The sequence below is a fragment of the Oryctolagus cuniculus genome, chromosome 10 (genome assembly GCF_051225735.1).
Source record: "Oryctolagus cuniculus isolate XC-2025 breed Fujian yellow rabbit chromosome 10, ASM5122573v1, whole genome shotgun sequence".
Classification (NCBI taxonomy): Eukaryota; Metazoa; Chordata; class Mammalia; order Lagomorpha; family Leporidae; genus Oryctolagus; species Oryctolagus cuniculus.
The window spans coordinates 77817331-77841345 of NC_142876.1; the positions used below are offsets into that span (position 1 = coordinate 77817331).

Genomic DNA, 24015 nt, shown 5'->3' on the forward strand with positions numbered 1-24015 from the left:
TCTTCTCACTCAGTCCCATCCAACTGCAGTTATGTTACCCTCCTGGATATAGTTTGACTTCTACCGAAGTCACCTGCTTACTCTTTCTATTTCCCTAATGAACCATCTGCTCCAGCCAAGTGATTTTCTCCAAATCTTGCATTTTGTGTTTACCTGCTTCTGTCAGCACAGTCCAGGATCTTGAGAGCCAATGTTCTGGGTGTGCCACACTGTGGAGAGGCTTATTCAGGTTACAAGCCAGTAGTTTGTTTTTCTGGTGATCTAGAATTGACTTCTAAAACTCTAAATTAGTAGTTATAAAACTAAATTAACTCCTTCTGTTTTATACCTCTCTCACCCCAGAGAGAGAGAATCCAGTGACATGCGTTCATTGTGACACTTAGCTTCTCTGTGCAATCAAAACTGTTCAGAACATTCTTACAGGTTAGTTAGTTCTCCTGTGATTCTTGGATAACATACATGTGTGGATTTTGATTATAGTTCCTCCTCCTTTCATCAGACTTGGCCTTCAACACTATCTACTTCGTAAAGTGGGCCTGCGGTGGGGTTTGCGGAATCCACACTAAGCATTTGACATAGTTAACCAGGGCCACTTTAATGAGTCCTAGCTCTGGCCTTAGCTTACCCAAATGAACTTGATATCTTATACTTTTAAGGCTTCTAAGTATTACTTAATTCTCTTCACCAGGCCAGCAGTGGAGCTTTCATTGGCATTCTTCCCATCTGCATGTGAGGAAGCCAAGTAAAGAGTTAACATTTTTCCTCAAAAAGACATGACCTCTGTTTTCAAGTGCTGGTTACCTACTTAGCTCTTGAATAATGAGAAAGTTGTGGTGTAGACTGAATGGGCAAAGAACATGGAGGCAGGCAGCATGGCACAATGGCTGCCCTAAGCCAGTAAGATGGGAATTTGAGCCTATCCCTCCACTCAGTGGCACTGCAAGCATCCTGCATCCTGGAGCCTCTGCTCCTGCGAAGCGGGTGGGGGAGGTTTGGGAAGAATCAGCCCCGCTGCCTTCCTCTTCTTTCCTTTGCAGTGTGGAGTGAAAGCCCTGAGTACCACGGAGGTCAGCCCTGGGCTTCCTGGAGGGACAGACACTTGAGCTAGACCTTGCCAGCAAACTAAGTCAAGTGAGGAGGGAAAGGAGAAGCAGTGAGCAAAGGGTTGGAAACAGGTCCGGTAGAGAGCCGTGAAGGTGTACGCATCACACACACACACACAAGTGTGTTAAAAGGGTGAGAGTCTGGGATCTGAAAGATGGGCAAAAGGTTGTGAAAATATATGGGCATCAGATACTGAGGATAGAAGTGCGGATAGTTGTGCAGGCAGTGTTGGGGAAAAGGCAGATACAAGGAGCATTTCCAAGGACAATCATCAGGACTTGGTGTGTGAGACTGGAATAAAAAAAAAAAATCACATGGATTTAAAGTGGGCAGTTGCTATGTCATTCACTGATTCTCAAAATGCTTAAATCAAAAACCTCTTGCTGCTAAGTTCTCTTTTAGGTATTGGAGATAACTACTAAATAAATTCGAAGTTCCTGCTCTTCTGGAACTTATTTTCTAGTGTTCTTTATGCTGAAAAGTCAGTGGCAACAGTTTGGAGACACTGAGATAGTGTTCTCTAGCTGGTGATTATTTTATGATCTAAAAGGTAAATGGGAAATGTCAATGAAATACAACGAGCATCTTCATGAAATCAGCATACAGAATCGTATTTTCGTGTTTTAGAACTGTACAGAAGATTGAAAACTGGTAGCCTGAAAGTGCTGATATTTCACAGATCAAAGAAAGTGGTATTACTCTAGATGTTGTAGTTTGCCTCATAGTGAATACATTTCAGAGAATGTCATGGATTTTGAAAATCTAGGAATTATTGAGTTGTAAAAGATTTCTTTTAGTGACTTTGGTTGGATTAAACTTGGGTTCATTTAATCTGGCGTCATGTTGTAGCAGGTTAAGCAGTTGCCTGTGACGCCAGTATCCCACATGGGCGTCAGTTCAAGTCCTGGATGCTTCACTTCCGATCCAGCTTTCTGCTGATGTGGCTGGGAAGGAGGTAGAAGATGCCCAAGTCCTAGGCCCCTGCACCTGTGTAGGAGACATGGAGGAAGATCCTGGCTCCCAGCTCTATCTGTTGCAGCCATCTGGGGAGTGAAACAGTAGAAGGAAGATTTCTCTCTGTCTCTGTCTCTGTCTCTGCCTTTCAAATAAATGAATAAATCTTTTATTTTATTTTATTTTTTTGACGGGCAGAGTTAGACAGAGAGAGAGAGACAGAGAGAAAAGTCTTCCTTTTTCCGTTGGTTCACTCCCCAAATGGCCACTACGCCAGCTGGCGCGCTGTACCGATCCCAAGCCAGGAGCCAGGTGCTTCTTCCTGGTCTCCCATGTGGGTGCAGGGCCCAAGGACCTGGGCCATCCTCCACTGCACTCCTGGGCCACAGCAGAGAACTGGACTGGAAGAGGAGCAACCAGGACAGAATCCAGCGCCCTGACCAGGACTAGAACCCGGGATGCTGGCACTGCAGGTGGAGGATTAGCCTAGTGAGCTGCGGCGCCAGCCGAGTAACTCTTTTAAAAAAAAAAATTAGGTTCATTTAACAACCAGGGGAAGTAATTGGGTTGGACAACACTTTTTTTTTTTTTTTGAAAGAGATAAAGAGAGAGTCTGGCCCCGCGGCTCACTAGGCTAATCCTCCACCTGCGGCCCCGGCACCCCGGGTTCTAGTCCCGGTCGGGGCGCCGGATTCTGTCCCGGTTGCCCCTCTTCCAGGCCAGCTCTCTGCTGTGGCCTGGGAGTGAAGTGGAGGATGGCCCAAGTCCTTGGGCCCTGCACCCGCATGGGAGACCAGGAGAAGCACCTGGCTCCTGGCTTCAAATCAGCGCAGTGCGCCGGCCGTGGCAGCCATTGGAGGGTGACCCAATGGCAAAGGTAGACCTTTCTCTGTCTCTCTCTCTCTCACTGTCCACTCTGCCTGTCAAAAAAAAAAAAAAAAAAAAAAAAAAAAAAGAGAGAGAGAGAGAGAGAAAGAGAGAGATCTTCCCCCAAATGGCTGCAGTGGCTGGAAATGGCCAGGCCAGAGCCAAGAGCTTCTCTGAGTCTCCTATGTTGGTGCAGGGGCCCAAGGACTTGGGCTTCTTCCACTGCTTTCCCAGGCCACAGCAGAGAGTGGGATCAGAAGAGGAGCAGCTGGAACTGGAACCCATGCCCAAAGGAAATGCCGGCACTGTAGGTGGAGTCTTAACCTTCTATGCCACAGGGCCAGCCCCTAGACAAGACTTTAAGACCTGAAGGTGTTTTTATAAGAAATTTTTGTTAGCTTATTTCTGAGGTAGTGCTATGCTATTTTGGTTATCAGTCTTTTCAGTTTTTTTTTTAATAGTGAAAAAAATTGTTAGTAACTAGGCAATCCTTTGACAAAAGATGTTGACATAAAAGTACGTTCAAAAATTAAAATATAATTTTCCATGTTATTTTGAAAATGTGAATTAGAACATTATTTAATTAAAATTATGATGCATTTAAATATTCATTTAGTTTGGGAAAACTTCTGCCCATTGTTTAATTCATCTAGTTGTGTTTCATAGCACTTTTGTGGTAACCACAATTTTAATGGTAACTGCAATTAATCAGCTGTATCAGTAGAATATAAAGATTATTCATAATTCTTAAAGAAATAAGGAGCTTAACTTAATAGGATTGATATCTTTTTATTCAGTAAACTTGTATTTCAAACATTTAAAGAAATGATTAAAACTCTTGAGTTGCTTTAAACATACTACCTTTCTATAGCTGAATTTCACAGTTAAAAAAAATCACATGCTTCTTTCTTATGGCTCATTATATATATATTTTTTTACCTTCCTTTAGGTAAAAGTGCCATTTTAAAGTGTCTTCTGGATATTCACAAAATTTTTCGGGAAAATGACCCAGCTTACATTCTAAATGATCTCTACATCTCAGACTACTGTGTGTGGATTCAGAAAGCCAAGTAAGTCTTAACTCACTTAAAAAGTTTTAGGTGCTCGTATTGCTGGAAACCTACTCACCTAGGAGGAAGAAAATGCAATAACCTAGGGAATACTTTTTTTTTTTTTTTTTAATTTTTTTGACAGGCAGAGTGGACAGTGAGAGAGAGAGAGACAGAGAGAAAGGTCTTCCTTTTGCCGTTGGTTCATCCTCCAATGGCCGCTGCGGCCGGTGCACCGCGCTGATCCGATGGCAGGAGCCAGGTATTTATCCTGGTCTCCCATGGGGTGCAGGGCCCAAGTACTTGGGCCATCCTCCACTGCACTCCCTGGCCACAGCAGAGAGCTGGCCTGGAAGAGGGGCAACTGGGACAGAATCCGGTGCCCCGACCGGGACTAGAACCCGGTGTGCTGGCGCCGCTAGGTGGAGGATTAGCCTATTAAGCTGCGACGCCGGCCAGGGAATACTTTTTTTTAAAGATTCATTTTATTTATTTGAAAGAGTTGCAGGTGGGGGGAGGGGAGGTCTTCTATCCACTTGTTCGCTTCCCAAATGGCTTAAATGGTCAGAGCTGAGCCAGTCTGAAGCCAGGGACTTCTCCAGGTCACCCACGTAGGTGCAGGGGCCCAAGGACTTGGGCCATCCTCCACTGCTTTTCTAGGCTCATTAGCAGGAAGCTGGACTGGAAGTGGAGCTGAGACTTGAACTGATGCCCTTATGGGATGCTGGCTCTGCAAGCCAGGGTTTTAACCTGCTGTTCCACAGCACCAGCCCTGGGAATAAGTTTTTAAAATTTTTATTTATGGAGCTAGCATTGTGGCATAACAGGTCAAGCCAGCATCCTGTATGGTTCGTATTTGAGTCCCTGCTGCTCCACTTTCAATCAAGCTCCCTGCTAATGTGCCTGGGGAAGCAGCAAAAAGTTCAAGTGCTTGAACTCCTGCACTCACATTGGAGACCCAAATGAAGCTCCTGGCTTCTGGCCTCGGCCTGTCCCAGCCTGGGTTGTTGGGGCCATTTGGGGAGTGAACCAGTGAATGGAAGATCTCTCTCTCTCTCTCTTTCTCTCTGTAACTCTCACTTTCAAATAAATAAAAATAAATCTTTTTAAAAAATGTTATTTATTTTCATTCTATTTGATAGCAGAGAGAGATCTTCAATCTATTAGTTCACTCCCCAAATGCCTGCAGTAGCCAGGGCTGGGTTGGGCCCTAGCCAGGAGCCAGTTACTCAGTCCAGGTCTCCCTGTGGGTGACAGGTACCCAAGTACTTAAACCATTATATGCTGCCTTCAAGGATGTGCATTGGTAAAAAGCTGGATTGGAAGTGGAATAGTTGAACCAGGCACTCTGATAATGGGATGCCAGCATCGCAGCTGGCAGCTTAACTATTGTGCCACATGCCCACTTTAGGAATAAATGTTATTTTATTTAAATATTTATTTATTTATTTGAAAGAGTTACAGAGAGAGATCTCCTCCATCTAGTGGTTCACTCTCCAGATGGCCACTATAGCCAGGGCTAGCCCAGTCCAAAGACCATGACCAGAAGATTCTTCCGGGTCTCCCACATGGGTTCAGGGGCCCAAGCACTTGGGTCATTTTCTGCTGCTTTCCCAGGCCATTTGCAGGGAGTTGGATTGGAAGTGGAGCAGCCAAGACGTGAACTGGCGCCCGTGTGGGATGCTGGTGTCACAAGTGGTGGCTTTACCAGCCACACTACAACCCAGGTCCTGTGTATAAATTTTAATGAGAGAAAAACCTAGGTAGCTCCCAAACAGTTAAGAAGTAACTGGAGGGTCTGGCACTGTGGTGCAGCAGGTTAAAGCCCTGGACTGAGGCGCTGGTATCACACATGGGTGCTGGGTCTAGTCCCGGTTGCTCCTCTTCTGAGCCAACTCTCTGCTATGGCCTGGGAAAGCAGTAGAAGATGGCCCAAGTCCTTGGGCCCCTGCACCCACATGGGAGACCCGGAGGAAGCTCCTGGCTCCTGGCTTCGGATCGGCGCAGCTCCAGCCGTTGCAGGCATCTGGAGAGTGAACCAGTGGATGGAAGACCTCTCTCTCTTTCTCTACCTCTCTCTGTAACTCTTTCAAATAAATAAAATAAATCTTAAAAAAAAAAAAAAGAACTGGATTAACATGAGGAGTTTGGTTAATTTACTTAGAGAAGACAAAAAACTTATTTTATTAGAAAAAAATAGTGTTAGTAATAAACAGAATAAATATTGTAACAATCATGGGGCCAGCATTATGGTACAGCAGGTTAACTTGTGGCACCAACATCCCTTATTGGAGTGCCAGTTCAAGTCCTGGCTGTTCTGCTTCCTACCTGGCTGCGTGCTTCTGCACCTGGAAGGCAGCAGCAGATGACCCAAGTACCCGGACCCCTTCCACCCACATGGGAGCTCAGGATGGAGTTTCTGGCTTCTGGCTTCGTCCTGGCCCAACCCTGACTGGTGTGGCCATTTGGGGAGCGAACCAGCAGATGGAAGATCCTGTTCCTCAACCCCTGGCCCATTGCTCTGCCTTTCAAATAAAATTAATTAAAAAGCAAAAAAAGGAGACAGTTGTGAATATTCATTTTATTTCACATTGAGTGTCCAATATGGTGTCCTAAGACTGGGTATATGGGCCGGCGCCGCGGCTCACTAGGCTAATCCTCCACCTAGCAGCGCCGGCACACCAGGTTCTAGTCCTGGTCGGGGCACTGGATTCTGTACCGGTTGCCCCTCTTCCAGGCCAGCTCTCTGCTGTGGCCTGGGAGTGCAGTGGAGGATGGCCCAGGTGCTTGGGCGCTGCACCCCATGGGAGACCAGGATAAGTACCTGGCTCCTGCCATTGGATCAGTGCAGTGCGCCGGCCACAGTGCACCGGCCACAGCGGCCATTGGAGGGTGAACCAACGGCAAAGGAAGACCTTTCTCTCTGCCTCTCTCTCTCTCACTGTCAGACTGGGTATATGAATCTGTATCTGCTGTTTGCCTACATATGTGTTCACATTTGATTGTGCACACATCATAGGATTCAAACCTAATCCAAATAACTGGCATTTGTTAGTTAGCTTACAAAGTTCATATTTCAAAGTATGAAAAATAGCACTTTCAGAGGCTAACAGCATGATTCTTGGTAACATGAACCAAAGAGGCTGAACACTCACAAGTGGGCTCCAGAACCTGGTGTGTAAAAATGTTCAAAAGCCATTTTCCGTTGTCTCAATCAAGGAATTGTAGTAGATGAAGTAGTAAATTTAAAAATACAATGAATTCTTATTTCGGAAGGAGTTCTGTAGATTTGTATCAGACATGGCCAAATTATCCATTTCCGTGGCAGGAGGCTATTAATAGAGAACATAAAGGGAGCTCCTGGTTGGAATAACTCCTAGGAGCTGTAGAAAATGACAGCATAGTATTAATTGTGACTTAGAAGAATAATAATTGTGATATTTTTACTATTCTTATGGTTGGTAGATGAATGCTTTTAATCCCTATTTTGAATGAGACATTACATAGAATTTATTTTTTATTTTTGTCCCTGGGAAGCAATTATATTGCAGCATGCAATAGGGAAAAACAAAAATTGAGGCTGTACCTGTTGTATGGAAAAAGCTTAGGGACTGCTCAGAATAATGCCTAATAAGGTACAGCAGGTGGTGTCAGCATTTGTGTTGGGAATCTGGGTTTCACCAGATGGAAAATTGAGTCTTTAACCCCTGAGGTCATAATGGCATGTCATCACTTCATTTGATCCCCCTGCTAATTGAGTTTACCCAATACCCTGCTGCCATTTCCTGTTGTTACTTTCATTTTCATAATAAAATTAAATTGAAATAGTCTTTCCGTGTGGGTTTTGTTTTTGCTCTTTAAAGGATTTAATGAGTATTGAGGTTTTCGCCAGGATCTCATTTCCATGAGTACCTGTTTGTCTGTTTCTGACATTCCTATTAACTAGCGCAAAGATTGTATTTCATTAAAGTGGAAGGATAGAGGCTCTCAAGTTGATGTGGGGATTATCAGACGTTTTTCCTTCTTAAAATTTTTTTTTCTTGGTTTTAAGTTGTGGGAAATAAAGCAGAATTCCTAGGTTCTTAGTAATTGTTGTAATAGTAATTTTTTTTAAAGGGACAATGTCCTGGGGAGTGAGATGAGAGAGAGGAACTAGTAGAAACTCTTGAGATTACTCTGTGAAATGTTTTCAATCTTACCAATTTGAACGTCACTCTCCTCTCCCTAAGGAGGCAGCAGTATTTTCACTCTACAGGTCAATTCTAGCCTGGCTATTTTTTCTACTTCTTTGAAATGAAACATTTGTTCATTTACCCAATGTCTGTGAAAATTCCCAGTTTCTCCCTTTGTTTCACAAGCACGGCGTGACTGAGCTCTGCAGTGTCACTTCCACTGTGACCTTTCTCGGCTCTGTTACACTTTGGTGAATGTTCATGGTTCTCATAGGTTGTTGCCTTATTTCTCATCCATATAGTTTATTAGTGAAATCCATCATTATTTGTATATTATTAATGGTTCTGTATTTTCTTTAGTCTATACTTGATTTTTTTTTTTTTTTTGACAGGCAGAGTGGACAGTGAGAGAGGGAGAGACAGAGAGAAAGGTCTTCCTTTGCCGTTGGTTCACCCTCCAATGGCCGCCGTGGCCGGCACGCTGCAGCCAGTGCACTGCGCTGATCTGAAGCCAGGAGCCAGGTGCTTCTCCTGGTCTCCCATGGGGTGCAGGGCCCAAGTACTTGGGCCATCCTCCACTGCACTCCCGGGCCACAGCAGAGAGCTGGCCTGGAAGAGGGGCAACCAGGACAGAATCCGGTGCCCCGACCGGGACTAGAACCCGGTGTGCCGGCACCGCAAGGCGGAGGATTAGCTTATTGAGCCACGGCGCCGGCCTATACTTGATGTTTTTGATGGTAGTAATAGAGATTGTAAATTTTTTTTTTTTTTTTTTTTGACAGGCAGAGTGGACAGTGAGAGAGAGAGACAGAGAGAAAGGTCTTCCTTTGCCATTGGTTCACCCTCCAATGGCCGCCCTGGCCGGCGCGCTGCGGCAGGCGCACTGTACTGATCTGAAGCCAGGAGCCAGGTGCTTCTCTTGGTCTCCCATGCGGGTGCAGGGCCCAAGCACTTGGGCCATCCTCCCCTGCCTTCCCGGGCCACAGCAGAGAGCTGGCCTGGAAGAGGGGCAACTGGGACAGAATCCGGCACCCCAACCTGGACTAGAACCTAGTGTGCTGGCGCCGCAAGGCGGAGGATTAGCCTATTGAGCCATGGCGCCAGCCCAAGACTGTAAATTTTTATTTGAAGTAACAAACCTGCGCTAAAGTCTGAACAGCACAAAGACCATTGTTCCATTCCTACAGCCAGAGTTTCACTTTGGTAAAAACTTACTGGAATATGGGTAGCAGAGTCAGTCTTTAAAATTTTATTTATTTATTTATTTTTCATTTTATTTGAAAGGCAGAGACAGAGATCTTCCATCTGTTAGATTAACTTCCCAAATACCTTTAACAGACAGGAGGGGACAGGCTGAGACAAGAGCCGAGAACTTAGTCAAGGTCTCCCATGGGAGTGGAAGGGCCCCAACTTGCACCACCGTCCGCTGCCTTCCAGAGTGTGGATTAGCCAAGAGGTGATTCAGAGGCGGAGTAGCTAGGACTCGGCCCAGGCTCTCCACATGTGGCATCTTAACTCTGCCACATGCTCATCCCAGCAAAGTCATTGAACTAACGAAGTTAGACCAACGACTATCATAACTGAAGCTCCTGGATTCTTATTCTGAGTTATAGACTCTGCAGATTATTTTTCTGAAAAAGAGTACTTCCTGCCGCCATTCACTAAAGCTTTATTGTAAGTTTCAAGGGGTGGGGTACCTAGCTGCAGATGTTCGGAGTGGCAGCCTGAGGAAGTGATTTGCTGGAGGTTATGGCTTAGAAAAGTTGGGTATGCGACAGTGTCAGGTCTTCTGGTTCTGGATTTTATATTTGTCCAGGTAGGCCGCCTGCACAGTCAGATGTCTTGACCCACGGGTTATCGAAAAAGGAGAAAAAAAAAAAAACCTTAAGAGAGCTCTTCCTATAGGAAAAGGAATTGGTCAGTTGTCTTTCTCATGCACTTGTTGAGAGCTCACATACTGTCTACAGTACTCGGTGCGGATCTCCTTCCCCTCTGCAAGCTTGGGGTCAGTCCACGTGAATGGACCTGTCAAGGGCCCATCACAGCTCCTTGTGAGCATAGCAAGCTTTAGATGAATTTGATAAGTACCTATTAGAAGCAAGTAAATGAGTACATTTTCATTTCTTAAAAAATATGAATTTGGAAGTAAGTGTTTAGCCCATCCCCCATATTGGAGCACCTGGATTTGATTCCTGGCTCTTTAGGATCCTGTTAATGCAGACCCCAAGAGGCAGCAGTGATGGCTCATGTAAGTGGGGTCCTGACACTCATGTGGGCGACTTGGCTTTGGTTCCAGCCCAGTTCCAGCCATTGCAGACATTTGGGAAATGAACCAGTTTAGGGGAGCTCATTCTTGCTCTCTCTTTCTCTCTCTCTTTCTTCCTCTCCCTGTCCCTCTCCCTCTCCCCATTTAGTAAAAATTGACTCATTTTTATTGAAAATTTTAGCTACTTTCAGTGTAGATTTTCTTCTCTCTGATTCCTCCCTGGTGGGTTGCTATCATTGGTATGATAGTTCTGACTGTCTGAAAATTCAGCTGGTATGAAAAAGAATGAACTGGAATGTGTTTCAGCTCTGCCTCTCACTGTCCTTGTGACCTTTGCAAGTCACTTCATTGCTTCATCTAATGCACTTGTTGTTAGTATTTTAATACTTCCTCTAGTTATTTCCCAGTGCTTTTTTAAACCAGTGGAAATAACACTATACATGTCATTTTATAACCTGTTTCATACTGTAATAGTGCTCTATAAATCATTTCCCCTTATAATATCCATTAAGTATAGTTTTAAGAATAATTTACTCTTCATTATGAAAGGAACATATGTCCTTTTATTTCACTGGAGAAAATTTGATTTTCAAACGGTATAGTTTTAATAGATGGTGTGTTTTGAAATGACAAAGGATCATGCAGGGTATTGTTTTTGCTTCATGAAAAAAAAACTTTTTTTTAAATGAAAAAAAAAAAAAAAAGATCCAGGCTATCTTCAATACAGATCTGAGCTTGTCATTAAAGAATTAAATCACCTCTTTTTTTCTCCAAGATAATTTTTTAAGGTGAGTTGTTGGCCAGCGCCGTGGTTCAATAGGCTAATCCTCCGTCTTGCAGCGCCGGCACACCGGGTTCTAGTCCCGGTTGGGGCACCGGATTCTGTCCCGGTTGCCCCTCTTCCAGGCCAGTTCTGCTGTGGCCAGGGAGTGCAGTGGAGGATGGCTTTGGTCTTGCACCCCATGGGAGACCAGGATAAGTACCTGGCTCCTGCCATCGGATCAGCACGGTGCGCCGGCCGTGGCGGCCATTGGAGGGTGAACCAACGGCAAAAGGAAGACCTTTCTCTCTGTCTCTCTCTCTTTCTCACTGTCCACTCTGCCTGTCAAAAAAAAAAAAAAAAAAAAAAAAAAAAAAAAAAAAGGTGAGTTGTTGTGTGGAAAAAGAAAAAAATGTTTTGAAATGCTGAACCTGTATGCCTTAAATTGATTCTTAATTCTAATACTCTTGGTGTTTAGCTTTTTGTTTTACCCAGAAACTTTTTATTTAAGGTATACAACTTAATACGTGTCATAAATACAACTTTAAGAACCTAGTGATTCTGGGCCGGCACCATGGCTCACTTGGTTAATCTAACTCTGCTTGCGGCACCCGCATCCCATATGGGTGCCGGGTTCTAGTCCCGGTTTCTCCTCCTCCAGTCCAGCTCCCTGCTGTGGCCCAGGAAGGCAGTGGAGGGATGGCCCAAGTGCTTGGGCACCTGCACCTGCATGGGAGATCAGGAAGAAGAACCTGGCTCCTGGCTTCGGATCGGCTTAGCTCCAGCCGTAGTGGCCATTTGAGGGGTGAACCAACGAAAGGAAGACCTTCCTCTCTGTCTCTCTCTCTCTCTCTCCCTGTCTGTAACTCTACCTGTCAAATAAAAAAAAAAAAAAAGCACATAGTGATTCTTCCTACCCTATCCACCCTCCAACCCACACTCTCACCCTTCTCCCTCCTCCCTCCTATTCCCATTACTATTTTTTCCTAAGCTCTATTTTCAATTAACTTTATACACATAAGATTAACTCTGTATTAAGTAAAGAGTTCAAAAAATAGTATGATGAAAAAAAAAACTTCCTCAACAGTTGAGACAAGGGCTATTCAAAGTCATCATGTTTCAGAGTGTCTCATTTCTATAGATTACCTTTCAGATGCTCTATTAGTTACCACAGACCAGGGAGAACATGTGGTATTTGTCCTTTTCGGACTGGCTTATTTCACTAAGTATGATATTTTCCAGTTGTACCCATTTTCTTGTAAATGACAGGATTTTTTTTTTAAGATTTATTTATTTATTTGAAAGTCAGAGTTACAGAGAGAGAAGCAGAGGCAGAGAGAGAGAGAAAGGTCCTCCATCTGCTGGTTCACTCTCCAGATGTCTGCAACTGTCAGAGCTGCGTCAGTCCGAAGCCAGGAAGCCAGGAGCCAGGAGCTTCTTCCAGGTCTCCCACACGAGTGCAGGGGCCCAAGGACTTGGGCCATCTCCTACTGCTTTCCCAGTCCACACCCCCCAAATGGCCGCTACAGCCAGCATGCTGCGGCTGTTGCGCTGTGCTGATCTGAAGCCAGGAGCCAGGTGCTTCCTCCTGGTCTCCCATACGGGTGCAGGGCCCAGGCACTTGGGCCATCCTCCACTGCACTCCCGGGCCACAGCAGAGAGCTGGCCTGGAAGAGGGGCAACCGGGACAGAATCCAGCACCCCGACCGGGACTAGAACCCTGGGTGCCGGCGCCACAGGTGGAGGATTAGACAAGTGAGCCTAGGTGCCGGCCATGCATGGTATAATTTCAATTTTTTTTAATTTGCTGAGACTTGCTTTATGGCCTAGCATGTAGTCTGTCCTAGAGAAATTCCATGTACTGGTGATAAGATTGTGTAGTCTGCAACTGTAGGATGAAGAGTTCTGTAGATATCCATTAGGTCCATTTAGTCTATAGTGTCCATTAACTCTGCTGTTTCCTGCGGATTTTCTGTCTAGTGATCTGTCCATTGCTGAGAGTAGGGTGTTGAAGTCCCCCATTACTATTGTATTGGAGTCTATGTCTCCCTTGAGATCCATTAGCATTTCTTTTATATAGACAGGTGCCCTGTAATTAGGACCATATATGTTTATTATAGTAACATCTTCCTGTTGAATTGATCCTTTAATCATTACGTAATGCTCTTTTTTTGTCTCTTTTAACAGTTTTGTGTTAAAATATATCTTGTTGGATATTAGGATGGCTATACCAGCTCTTTTTTGTGTTTTGTTTGCATGGAATGCCTTTTTAATTTTTTAAAATTTTTTTAATTTAATAAATGTAAATTTACAAAGTGCAACTTTTGTGTTATTGTGGCTTTCCCCCCCAACCTCCCTCCCTCCCGCAACCCTCCCCTCTCCCACTCCCTCTCCCATCCTACCCTTCATCGAGTTTCATTTTCAATTACCTTCATATACAGAAGATCAACTTAGTATACTAAGCAAAGATTTCAACACACTGCACTCACACAACCGCACAAGGTATAGGGTATTGTTGGACTAGTAGTGTTATCCTTAACTCTCATAGTAAAACACATTAAGGACAGAGATCCTACGTGGGGAGCATGTGCCCAGTGACTCCCGTTGTTGATTTAACAGTTGGCACTCTTATTTATGACGTCAGCAATCACCCGAGGCTCTTGCCATGAGCTATCTAGGCTATGGAAGCCCCTTGAGTTCACCAACTCTGAACTTGTTTAGTCAAGGCCACATCATAGTGGAGATTCCTTCCTCCCTTCAGAGAAAGGCGCCTCCCTCCTTGATGGCCCGTTCCTTCCACTGGATTCTTGTTCACCAAGATCTTTCTTTTAGGTTGTTTTTGCCACTGTGTCTTGGCTTTGCATGGAATGTCTTTTTCCATCCTTTCACTTTCAGTCTGCACTTATCTTTGTTGGTGCGATGTGTTTCTTGTAGGCAGCAAATAGATAGGATTTATTTTTTAATTCATTCAGCCAGTCTGTATCTTTTAACTAGATAGTTAAGGCCATTTACATTCAAGGTGACTATTGATAAATAATGACTTGGCTCTGCCATTTTTCCATAAATTTTCCTATTGTTTATTTTGGATTTCCTTTGTACTTTCACTGGGAGATTTTCTGCCTTCATCATAGTGATAACCCTGTTTCTGTGTTTTTGTGCTGCACATCCTTAAGCATCTTTTGTAAGGCTGGATGAGTGGTGACAAATTCTTTCAATTTCTTTTTGTTTTGAAAGGTCTTTGTTTCACCTTCATTCATAAATGAGAACTTTGCAGGGTACAGTATTCTGGGTTGACTTTTTTTTCTCCTAAGACTTGGAATTCTCTCCTATCTATAGGGTTTCTGATGAGAAGTCCACTGTGAGTCTACTTGGAGATCCTCTGAAAGTAATCTGGCATTTCTCTCGTGCACATTTTAGAACCTCTTCTTTATGTTTTACTGTGGAGAGTTTGACTGCCATGTTCTATGAAGATCTTTTCTGGTCATGTCTATTAGGAGTTCTGTGTGTTTCCTGTACCTGGATGTCCCTTTCTTTCTCCAAATTAGGGAAGTTTTGTGTAATTATTTCACTAAAAATGTCTTCTAATCCATTCTGTCTTTCTAAGCCTTCAGGAACTCCTAAAATCCGTATATTGGGTCATTTGATAGTATCCCATAAATCTCCAACATTGTTTTTAGTTTTCTTTTTTTTTTTTTTTTTTAGGATTTATTTATTATTTACTTGAAAATCAGAGTTACACAGAGAGGGAAGGAGAGGCAGAGAGAGAGAGAGAGGTCTTTCATCCATAGTTCACTCCCCAGATGGCTGCAACGGCCAGAGCTGCGCTGATTCGAAGCCAGGAGCTTCTTCCAGGTCCCCCATGGGGATGCAGGAGCCCAAGGACTTGTGCCATCTTGTACTGTTTTCCCAGGCCATAGCAGAGAGCTGGATTGGAAGTGAAGCAGCCAGGACTTGAGCTGGCGCCCATATGGGATGCCAGCACTTCAGGGGGTGGCTTTACCTGCTACACCACAGTGCAGGCCCCTAGTTTTCTTATTTCTTCTTCTTTTTTTTTTTAGCTCTACTGTAAAATTTCCAGAGATTTGTCATCTAACTTGGATAATATTTTGTCTGTTGTTAAGGCTTTCCATGGCATTTTTTATTTAATCTATTGAATTATTTGTTTCTAATATTTCATTTTGATTTCTCTATAAAAATCTCAATTTCATGGGAAAAATTTTCATTCATGTCATGTATGGACCTCTGTACTTCGTGGATTTCCTTCTGATTACTTCTATTTTTATTTTTATTTTTATTTTTTATTTTTTTGACAGGCAGAGTGGACAGTGAGAGAGAGAGAGACAGGTGTTGGTTCACCCTCCAATGGCCGCCATGGCTGGCTCGCTGCGGCCGGCGCACCGCGCTGATCCGATGGCAGGAGCCAGGTACTTCTCCTGGTCTCCCATGGGGTACAGAGCCCAAGCCATCCTCCACTGCACTCCTGGGCCACAGCAGAGAGCTGGCCTGGAAGAGGGGCAACTGGGACAGAATCCAGTGCCCCGACCGGGACTAGAACCCGGTGTGCCAGCGCCGCAAGGTGGAGGATTAGCCTAGTGAGCCGCAGTGCCGGCCCTGATTACTTCTACAATCAGTTTTTTTTTTTTTTTAACTGTTTCCAGCATTTCTTCAATCTCCTTATCTTCACATTCTAGTATTAAAGTGTTGTGTTTCTTCAGGGGTGTCATGTTGTCTTCCTTATTTTTGTTTGTTGAATTGCAGTGTTTATTTTTAGGTATTTGTAGAGATACTTTGTTGTTGTTGTTGTTTTTAATTTCTCCCTGGGATGGCTTTTATCCTTGGGATACGCCTCTGTGGCTTAGTGGAGTTGCGTCTCTTTCATTGAATACCCAGAGGTGTGTCCTGGGTGTGGCCTGGGAGCTCTGTTAAGTGCTCCAGGGTGAGGGGAGTGTCCGAGGTGACACCCAAGTTGGGCGTTAAATCTCTCTTTTTTTTAATCAGAGAGGGTTTGATCAGCTCTATTGGCTTAGTGTCATGCTCACCTCTTCTCCTCCAAGGAGACCAGTGCCTGGGCACTAACCCCAGTGGGTACAATATTCATCCATGCTGCCACAAGAACCACTCAGAAGATCTATGCAGTCCTTGGTGTGAGCATGGTTCCCACAGCAATGACTGTCACTAGACAGTCAGGAAGCCCTGAGCTTGTAGAGCTAGCTACCCATAGTGTCTGCTCAGAGACCCAGCCACATCCTGCGCCCTCCCACACAGCCACAGTGTTTTACTATCTGTCGCAGCACACAAGGCTCCCACAGAAATGAGCACCCAGCCCCCTGTTAGTTTTCCCAGCCAGACTCAGGCGTCTCCTCTCAGCTGGTTGCTGGGTGCATGGACACAAGCTGGTGCAGCTGTTATGTATGTCCAAAATGGTGCCCGCCCTCTCAGCTAGTTACAGGATGTCAGGGCTGGGTGATCAGAGAGAGAAATGTGCCCCCCCACCCCGCCCCTTTTCCCTCTAGTTTGGAAAGTACACCGTCCTCCACTGGGCTGCAAGCTGGACTCAGGCCAGGCTTTTCCCGCAGCTTTATCGCCAGTGGCTTGTGCTGCTGCAGCCTGCTCTCACCTCATTCTCCAAAGCTGGTACTGAGGCTCTCGGATGCTGGGGTCCTGAATTGTTTGCCTCCACACCCTCCACGTAGATCCACAGTGACCCTCTAATTTGTGTGGACTTTCCTCTGCTGTTTTCTCCCTAACTCTTCCCTGAGATTGTACTCTCTCTACTTTTTTTTTTTTTAAACTATCTTCCCCTAGACTAGAGCAGTAAGCTCCTTCCCTATTCCACCACATTGTAATCATTTTTTGTTATTTAGTTTTGTGCTACTTTTTAGCATACTTCTCTTGCTAAATGAAAACTTATTGGCCAGCGCCGCAGCTCACTAGGCTAATCCTCTGCCTTGGGGCGCTGGCACACCGGGTTCTAGTCCCGGTTGGGGCACCGGATTCTGTCCCAGTTGCCCCTCTTCCAGGCCAGCTCTCTGCTGTGGCCAGGAGTGCAGTGGAGGATGGCCCAAGTGCTTGGGCCCTGCACCCCATGGGAGACCAGGATAAGTACCTGGCTCCTGCCATCGGATCAGCGCGGTGCGCCAGCCGCGGCGGCCATTGGAGGGTGAACCAACGGCAAAAATGGAAGACCTTTCTCTCTGTCTCTCTCTCTCACTGTCCACTCTGCCTGTCCAAAAACAAAACAAAACAAAACAAAAACTTATTTTGTGACCCTTTGGACACTAATGTGGAAAGCTTGTAGATGCAAACATCTTGATCCCTAAATAGTTCTTCTCATTTGATAAATCCTGGATTCAGTTTCCTCTGAGCAAACTTGAGCTATTTCAGCATATTGCTTTAAATTGTATGAGCTGCTTCTTCTGTGTATGTTCTTTGGTAGTGGATAAGGCATCTCTTCATTTAGGTTCTCTTGTTCCTGGTTAATCTGTGACATCAAGGGAGCCAGCTCACAGACAGGCAGAAGTCAACATCAGTACTGGAACATTGTATTTTTTCAACCAGTAGTGTTTGAGTCCCACTGTGTGCCAGATAGGAGAGAAGTACTGGACCGTGCTGTCTAAAGGCCAGTCTTCCAGTGCGGGAAACAGATGTAAACAGAATCTGATAGCAGCCACATGGGACTGCTCAGGGCTGGGGAATCAGCTAGGAGGAAAAACCTTCCAAAGGAATGGTTTAAGCTGAGAGCAGAAAGATGCCTGAGAGTTGGTTGGGTGCTGGTAGGGAAGTGGAGATGAGAAGCTCAGACAGTGACACAAAAGAATGTGGCCCTAAGGGCTCAGAATGGGTGGGTCAGAGCCCAGGAGTCCCAAGGAGAGAGATGAGGCCAGAAAAGTTCACGCAGAGCCTTCACTACCTAGAGAAGTTTGGATTTTGTCCTGGGAGAACGTGGGACAACTGAAGAGCTTTGGGCTGTGGAGCGCATGCAGTGTAAGTGATGTGGTGAGGTCCTGTTGTGAGGAAGGAATTGGGATGGGGCATAGCTCAGAGACTGATTTGCTAGTCAGGAGGCCTGCTAATCCAGTCAGAAGGCAGTCAGCCTGAGCCAGGGCAGTGAGGGGGGAAGACCAGTGGTCAGACTTGAGAGGCAGGTAGGACATACTTAGTGGTCCACTGAGTAGGGGAGGGAGAGAAGAGGAGTAGAAGGTGCCATCCTGGTTTTGACCTGGCCAGTATTGTTGTAGTCTGAGAGAGAAGTTGAGTTGGGTTTTGGGCATGCAGAGTTGAGGCCTCTAAGAACCATCCACAAAGAGGGGCCAGGCACATTTGAATCACTGCTAGGAAAGCTGTATAGAGAAGAGTTTTGACAAAGCAGGAATATGAATTAATAGCACAGTGTAAAAAATGCTCTCTGGTTGCACGATGTTGTGCTCCCATGCGAACATAATGATGATCAGGCGTGGATGCATTCCAGGCTGGAAAAATAACACCATACAGAGGAATAGACAAGGAAAATGTGCGTGCAACATGTGAACAGATTTCCTGATTGGCACTGTGGTTGTGCAAGAGCAGCAGTGGATGTGAGGCTATTTGTGTTTGGATCAGACTTTATCCTAGTAGTATCCCGTTATTTTTGAATAAGAGAATCTTCTGTTACCCTGTAGGTGGATGTTTTAGTAACAGGGCCAAATAAGAAATCCTCGTTCCTCTCCTCTATGCTGGAGGCTGTCAATCTCTCTCAGAGTCAGTTGGGCACACAAGAGAAACTCCGTGGACTTTCTCAGGGAGAGTAGCAACCTTTCTCAGGAGGCTGCAGGTCATCTTCTAGAAGCCATGCTCTTGGGAGTGTGGCTGGATCTGGGGAGCGCAGGCTGTGGGGAGTGAGGCAGTCTCCTGGCTCTCTGTCACGGGGCTGCTTCCTGCCAGTCCCTGCACTCTCCTCTCCATGCACATGCAGGAGGGTGGTTTCTCCACAGCTCTGAGCCTACAGGTCCTTACTGGCAGAGATGAACCAGAGGTCCCTGTCTATCATTCCAGGGGAGGAGGAACGTGATTGGCCTGGTGTCAGTCGGTGTCTTTCCTGGTCCAGTTGCCTTCCTCATGGTAGGGTGAAGTGGTGCTCCCTAAGGTAGTACACACTTAGGCCCAGGGCCCGCCTTGTCAGGAGTGGCATTTCTCAGAGCTGAGTGTGTGTGTTGGTTGGGGGTGGGTGGGTCTGTAGCCACCTCATAAAGATATTGCTATAATTCCCCGGCAGCATTTTGAGCCATAGCTGGGGAAGAGCCATGGCATCTCCCAGAACCCATGTCATGGTGTTCATAATAAATCCACAGTTTTGAAGGCAATTTTGGGAATCTGTTAACTTCAAGCATGCGAAGTGATAATCAGACTAGAACTGTCAGTGGTTTTATTGTTGTCTGGGGAATTACTTCTCTGACAAACGGTAGGACATTAAGTGTTACATTAGGTGTTGGTGATTAGCATGTAGGAATTTCAGGAAACAATTGTGCGTAATTTTAAGCACGTTAAACCTCCCTTGAATTGAAATTGTTCTTAGTGAGGTGCTTATTCTGGCATGTCAAGTTGCTCTTTGGTTTGACTGTTTATTTTTAATTAAATCCACAAATTCATCCTGGGTGGAAGTGGGTTTTATCTCCACAAGAAAAGATTAGTACATGCCAATATCCACTCACTTGCGTCCGTTCAGTGTGGTTTCATAGAGAGCGGATTTACTTAATGGTTCTTTGCCTTATCACCGGTCGTTCAGCAGAGCCCACTGGGGACTGTTGCTCTTCATTAGACTTCTCTTACAAGAAATGTGCCAATAAATCATAGGATTACAAATGTTCCTACAGATTTAAGAATAAAATAACCCTTTGTCAAGAGGCCAGTGCTCCCTGTAACTAAGTGTATTGAGAAAACTGACAAAAGAATGATGTATCTGAATGTTAGCATCTTGTTGTATTTTCTTGTTCTTTTTCTTTGTTCTGTTTGTTTCTTTTTTATTTGTAATTTCTATACTACTTGCTTTTTCAGGTAAATTTTTTGCTTTAGAATAGTTTTAGACTTACAGAAAACTTGTGATGATAGTACAGAGTCCCCAGTTACACCATGCCCCTGTTTCTATTATCAGTATCTTCCCCTGGGATGGATGGTATGCTTGTCACAATTAGTGAGTTGGTACTGATGCATTACTATTAACTAAGGTTTAGATTTTACCTAATGTTCCTTTTCTATTCCAGGTGACCACATTTTGTTTGTTTTTACTAAGAACTGGAACTCAAATTAGTAATGGTCAGTTTCTTGGACATTTTGATTATCTAAGATCTTACAATGCTGCTGAAAGGTAGTGAAGTGCTGAGATTTTCCAATATTCGAGGAGCTTGCAACATACAAGCATTCTAACCATCATGAATCTACAAAAAGTTAAATTTAGCATATTTGAGGAATTTTAGACATTTAGGAACAGTTTTTCATTTTTATTTGTGTGCTGGGGGCATCATGATTGTGATGTATGATAAAGACAGAAGGTTTATAAGAAAGAGGCAATTAGAGGAGAAAATGTGAATTTCTGTAAAGAAAAATAAGCATTTTCAGAGGTGAATAGGCACGGAAAGTGCCCCTGCCTGCCAAGTCTAGTGTGGGCATCAAGCCCATTGTGTGCTGTGGTCCATGGCTCTGATAGACTTGACTCTGCTTTCTCATGCAATCCCTGATACTTGGCTCCAGCCTTCTCGGCCCTTGGCTTTGGCTTGCAGGGGCCAGCCCTTTCAGAGAGCAAGTAAACGGTGTTTTCCTTCACCTCGTGTTCTTGTGTATGTTTGTACCTTGAAGCTCTTTGGAGGAAACACGCAGTATCAAGTGAGTTCTGGTGGTGATTGATTTAGGTAGGTTTTGTAAACCAATGTTGTCAGCTTCACGCAGAATTTGCTCTGCACTGGGATTGTCTTCTCATCTTAGTCGGCGCGAGGCTTACATTGATTAATGTGGCGGGTGTGTGGTTATCGCACTTAGAAAGCGCTCTATTTAAGGAGAGCTTTGTCAAGAGTGTCCTTTGAATGGAGTCACAGAAAGCTTTTTTAAAAAACTGACAACTTCAAGTACAATTTCCTTTTTCTTCTGCCTATTATGATTGAAACCCAATCCTTGTTATAACATAATTATCTCAACTGAAGCCAGCAGGGAGTTGCCGCCTTCATGTAAGGGGTGTGAAGTCCCCTAAATAAATAGAGGATTAATTACATTCCCAGCATGTTGCGAAGGTGATGAGATTGATTGTGATCATTTGACTTGTCCCATTTCCTGCCCTGACTACTTTCTTGAATAAATAGAAGCTGGGAACATAACAAATAGAGCTATGAAGCAGAGGATATTGGGAAAAGACCTCTTTGAGGTATATTTCCCGATTTTAAATAATTTCTATGATAATTTATTTTAGATCATTTTATTCTTGATTATTCTTTATTCACAATTTCAGAAAATCATTTTCATTTCAAAAAATAGAGATTCTCAAATGTTGAGATAATTTGATAAGTTGTATTTTGATGGATATCAGCAGATTTCTGATCAATTTTAGATGTTTTCATTTGATGTGTTCTTTTGGAAGGCTTGAACTAAAGAAAATGTTAGCTGTTACAACATTTCTGTTACCTTTTCACATAGGAGCTTGGAGTTTTTGTTAAGCTCAAAATAAGTTAGTACTTCCATGAGGCGGATCATGTTTTCTCTTTTGCGTTTGTCTTCTTTTCCTAGAGATAAAACTAATTTCAAATTATGCATTTATTCTCTAGATTATCTGTTGTGGCTTCCTAAGTGAGGTGCCCTTAAGGCGAGGGAACACATAAAACAGACTTTTGGGAGCATAGGAGAAAAACCTATACCTTCTATTTGGTTTTTTAAGCAAGAAATTAAACTTCACTAATAGTTTATGTATGGACTGATGCAGAACTGGTGTCTGATGAGTATGGTCTGTACATCTTTTAGTGAGGGAGTACCTGAGCAGAACCTTGCAGGCCACTGCCTTGTGGAACAGCATTCTATTTCCAAGAAGAAGCACAGGCATCTATTCTCAGAGTCTGAGCCGAGACATCACCTCTCTAGGTAACTGGAGTTGGAGTTCAGGGACTTTCGTCTGTCTCCGCCAGTTGCTTGAAAGCGCTTGATGACTTGGAAACCCAACTGCTGGAAACTGAGGCTTTGCCCGATGGAGTGTTTCCCCAACCAGGTTCAGTTGTTTATTCTAAGAGGAGAAAGAAGCCTCACTTCTGAGTGCAGATGGCACTAAGTATTTCTGGGCATCAACAACAGGCTTTGTCTGATATTTGCTTTGGGAATTCTTTGGTATTATTCTTACATGTTAACTTAAAACATTAAAGAAAATGAGAAAAAAAATGGAGTTTGGACTGGACAGCCATGTAGAGTGTGACAAAAGTTTAACCTCAAGGTGTATGATTTCGTGAGAAATAATTTTGTGATTCTGTTGTTAACTACTGGTCCAGTAAAAGGGGATCCAAAGAAATTTGGACTGCAGATGTCCTAGGAGGCAAAGGTCCTATTTAGCTTGGCACCCTACCACCTTGCAGAATGCCTGACACTTACTAATGACGTTCAGAAATGCTCACTGCGTTGAAAGTGGTTTCTGATTCAGTAACAAGCTTCAAAGAAAAGAAAGAGTTTCACCCTCCTTTTCCACGATTTCAAGCCCGTCTCTGGTAGCACCTTCAGTGTATTTTCTATTCCTCGGAACCAAGTCATAAATCAAGGACCGACACGTTTGCATGCATGGACGTTAACCATCCAGATAAATGACAAAGGAAATGTGTAATTTTCCGAGACTGCTAACTTATCTGACATGACAAAGTCAAATAGTTTGGAGGTATATTGGATTGGAGAGAGAGAGAGTGAGTTTGGGCGTTAGGATCGTGTGCATGCCACCTACTTGTTAAGCAACACCAGCCCAGAGTGTGGGCTTGGGGCTGCCCAGCAGTTTCCTGAGGACTCAGGCCTGTACCCCATGTGCTGTCACCAGCTCTGCAGGCAGGGATGGGAGCCTTTGAGAAGGATAGAGATGCCCCACCCTTCAGTCCCAGGATGCTTCCCAGACCATCATTATCTGCACATTTTTTGCCTGAGAAGCAGAGAAATGCAGCAATGGCCACATAACTGCTGGGTATCATAGACTGTGTCTCCATTCAGCTTAATCCTCCTTCTCCTGGGTGGAGATCTATCAATGGCAGGTTCCCAGATCAAGCCTTTTTTATCTGAAGTTGAGAAACTGTAACTGTTTCTGTCTCTTATGGTTCATTTGTCTAAAACTTTAGAGGCTGATGGAATCTAAAATGTGTTGAACTCGTGGCAGCCACTCTGTTCAGTGTCGAGGTTTTTTGCAGGAGGGAGCCCACTGTCTGGGAATTAATTGAAAATTGTTGTTTAGGAGGCCATGGTATTATACTGTCAGGAAAAATTGTAAACAGAGCAGTGTGTATAAAGCTGTGCATGCCGAGCTGGCTCAGTCATGCTGAAGAAATACTTTCAAAGAACAGACTCCTGGAAGGAAGCACTTTAATGTTAGTAAAAGCGATCTCCGGCATGTGGAACTCCTAGGCAGCCTTTCTGTATTATACTTTACATTTCAGCATGCTTTTGTTTTCAAAGACTTATTTATTTATCTGAAAGGCAGAGTTACAGAGAAAGATTTCACTCCCCAGATTGACTGCAAGGGCTGGGTTAAGCTGGGCCAATGCCCAAAGCCAGGAACTTCTTCCAGGTCTCCCACGTGGGTGGCAGGGGCCCAAGCACTTGAGCCATTTTCTACTGCTTTCCCACGTACATCAACAGGGAGCTGGATTG

General features: G+C 44.4%; 1 protein-coding gene across 7 annotated transcripts in view; it reads left to right on the forward strand.

Annotated features, from left to right (window-relative positions):
* SHQ1 (SHQ1, H/ACA ribonucleoprotein assembly factor) overlaps window positions 1–24015 on the forward strand; it is a 125908-nt gene that overhangs the window by 64672 nt on the left and 37221 nt on the right. For all 7 annotated transcript variants that reach the window (XM_089305423.1, XM_051851471.3, XM_089305426.1 and 4 more), the window contains one exon: window positions 3875–3995. In XM_089305423.1, the coding sequence (XP_089161549.1) occupies window positions 3875–3995 (121 nt within the window). The remainder of the gene's footprint in view (window positions 1–3874; window positions 3996–24015) is intronic.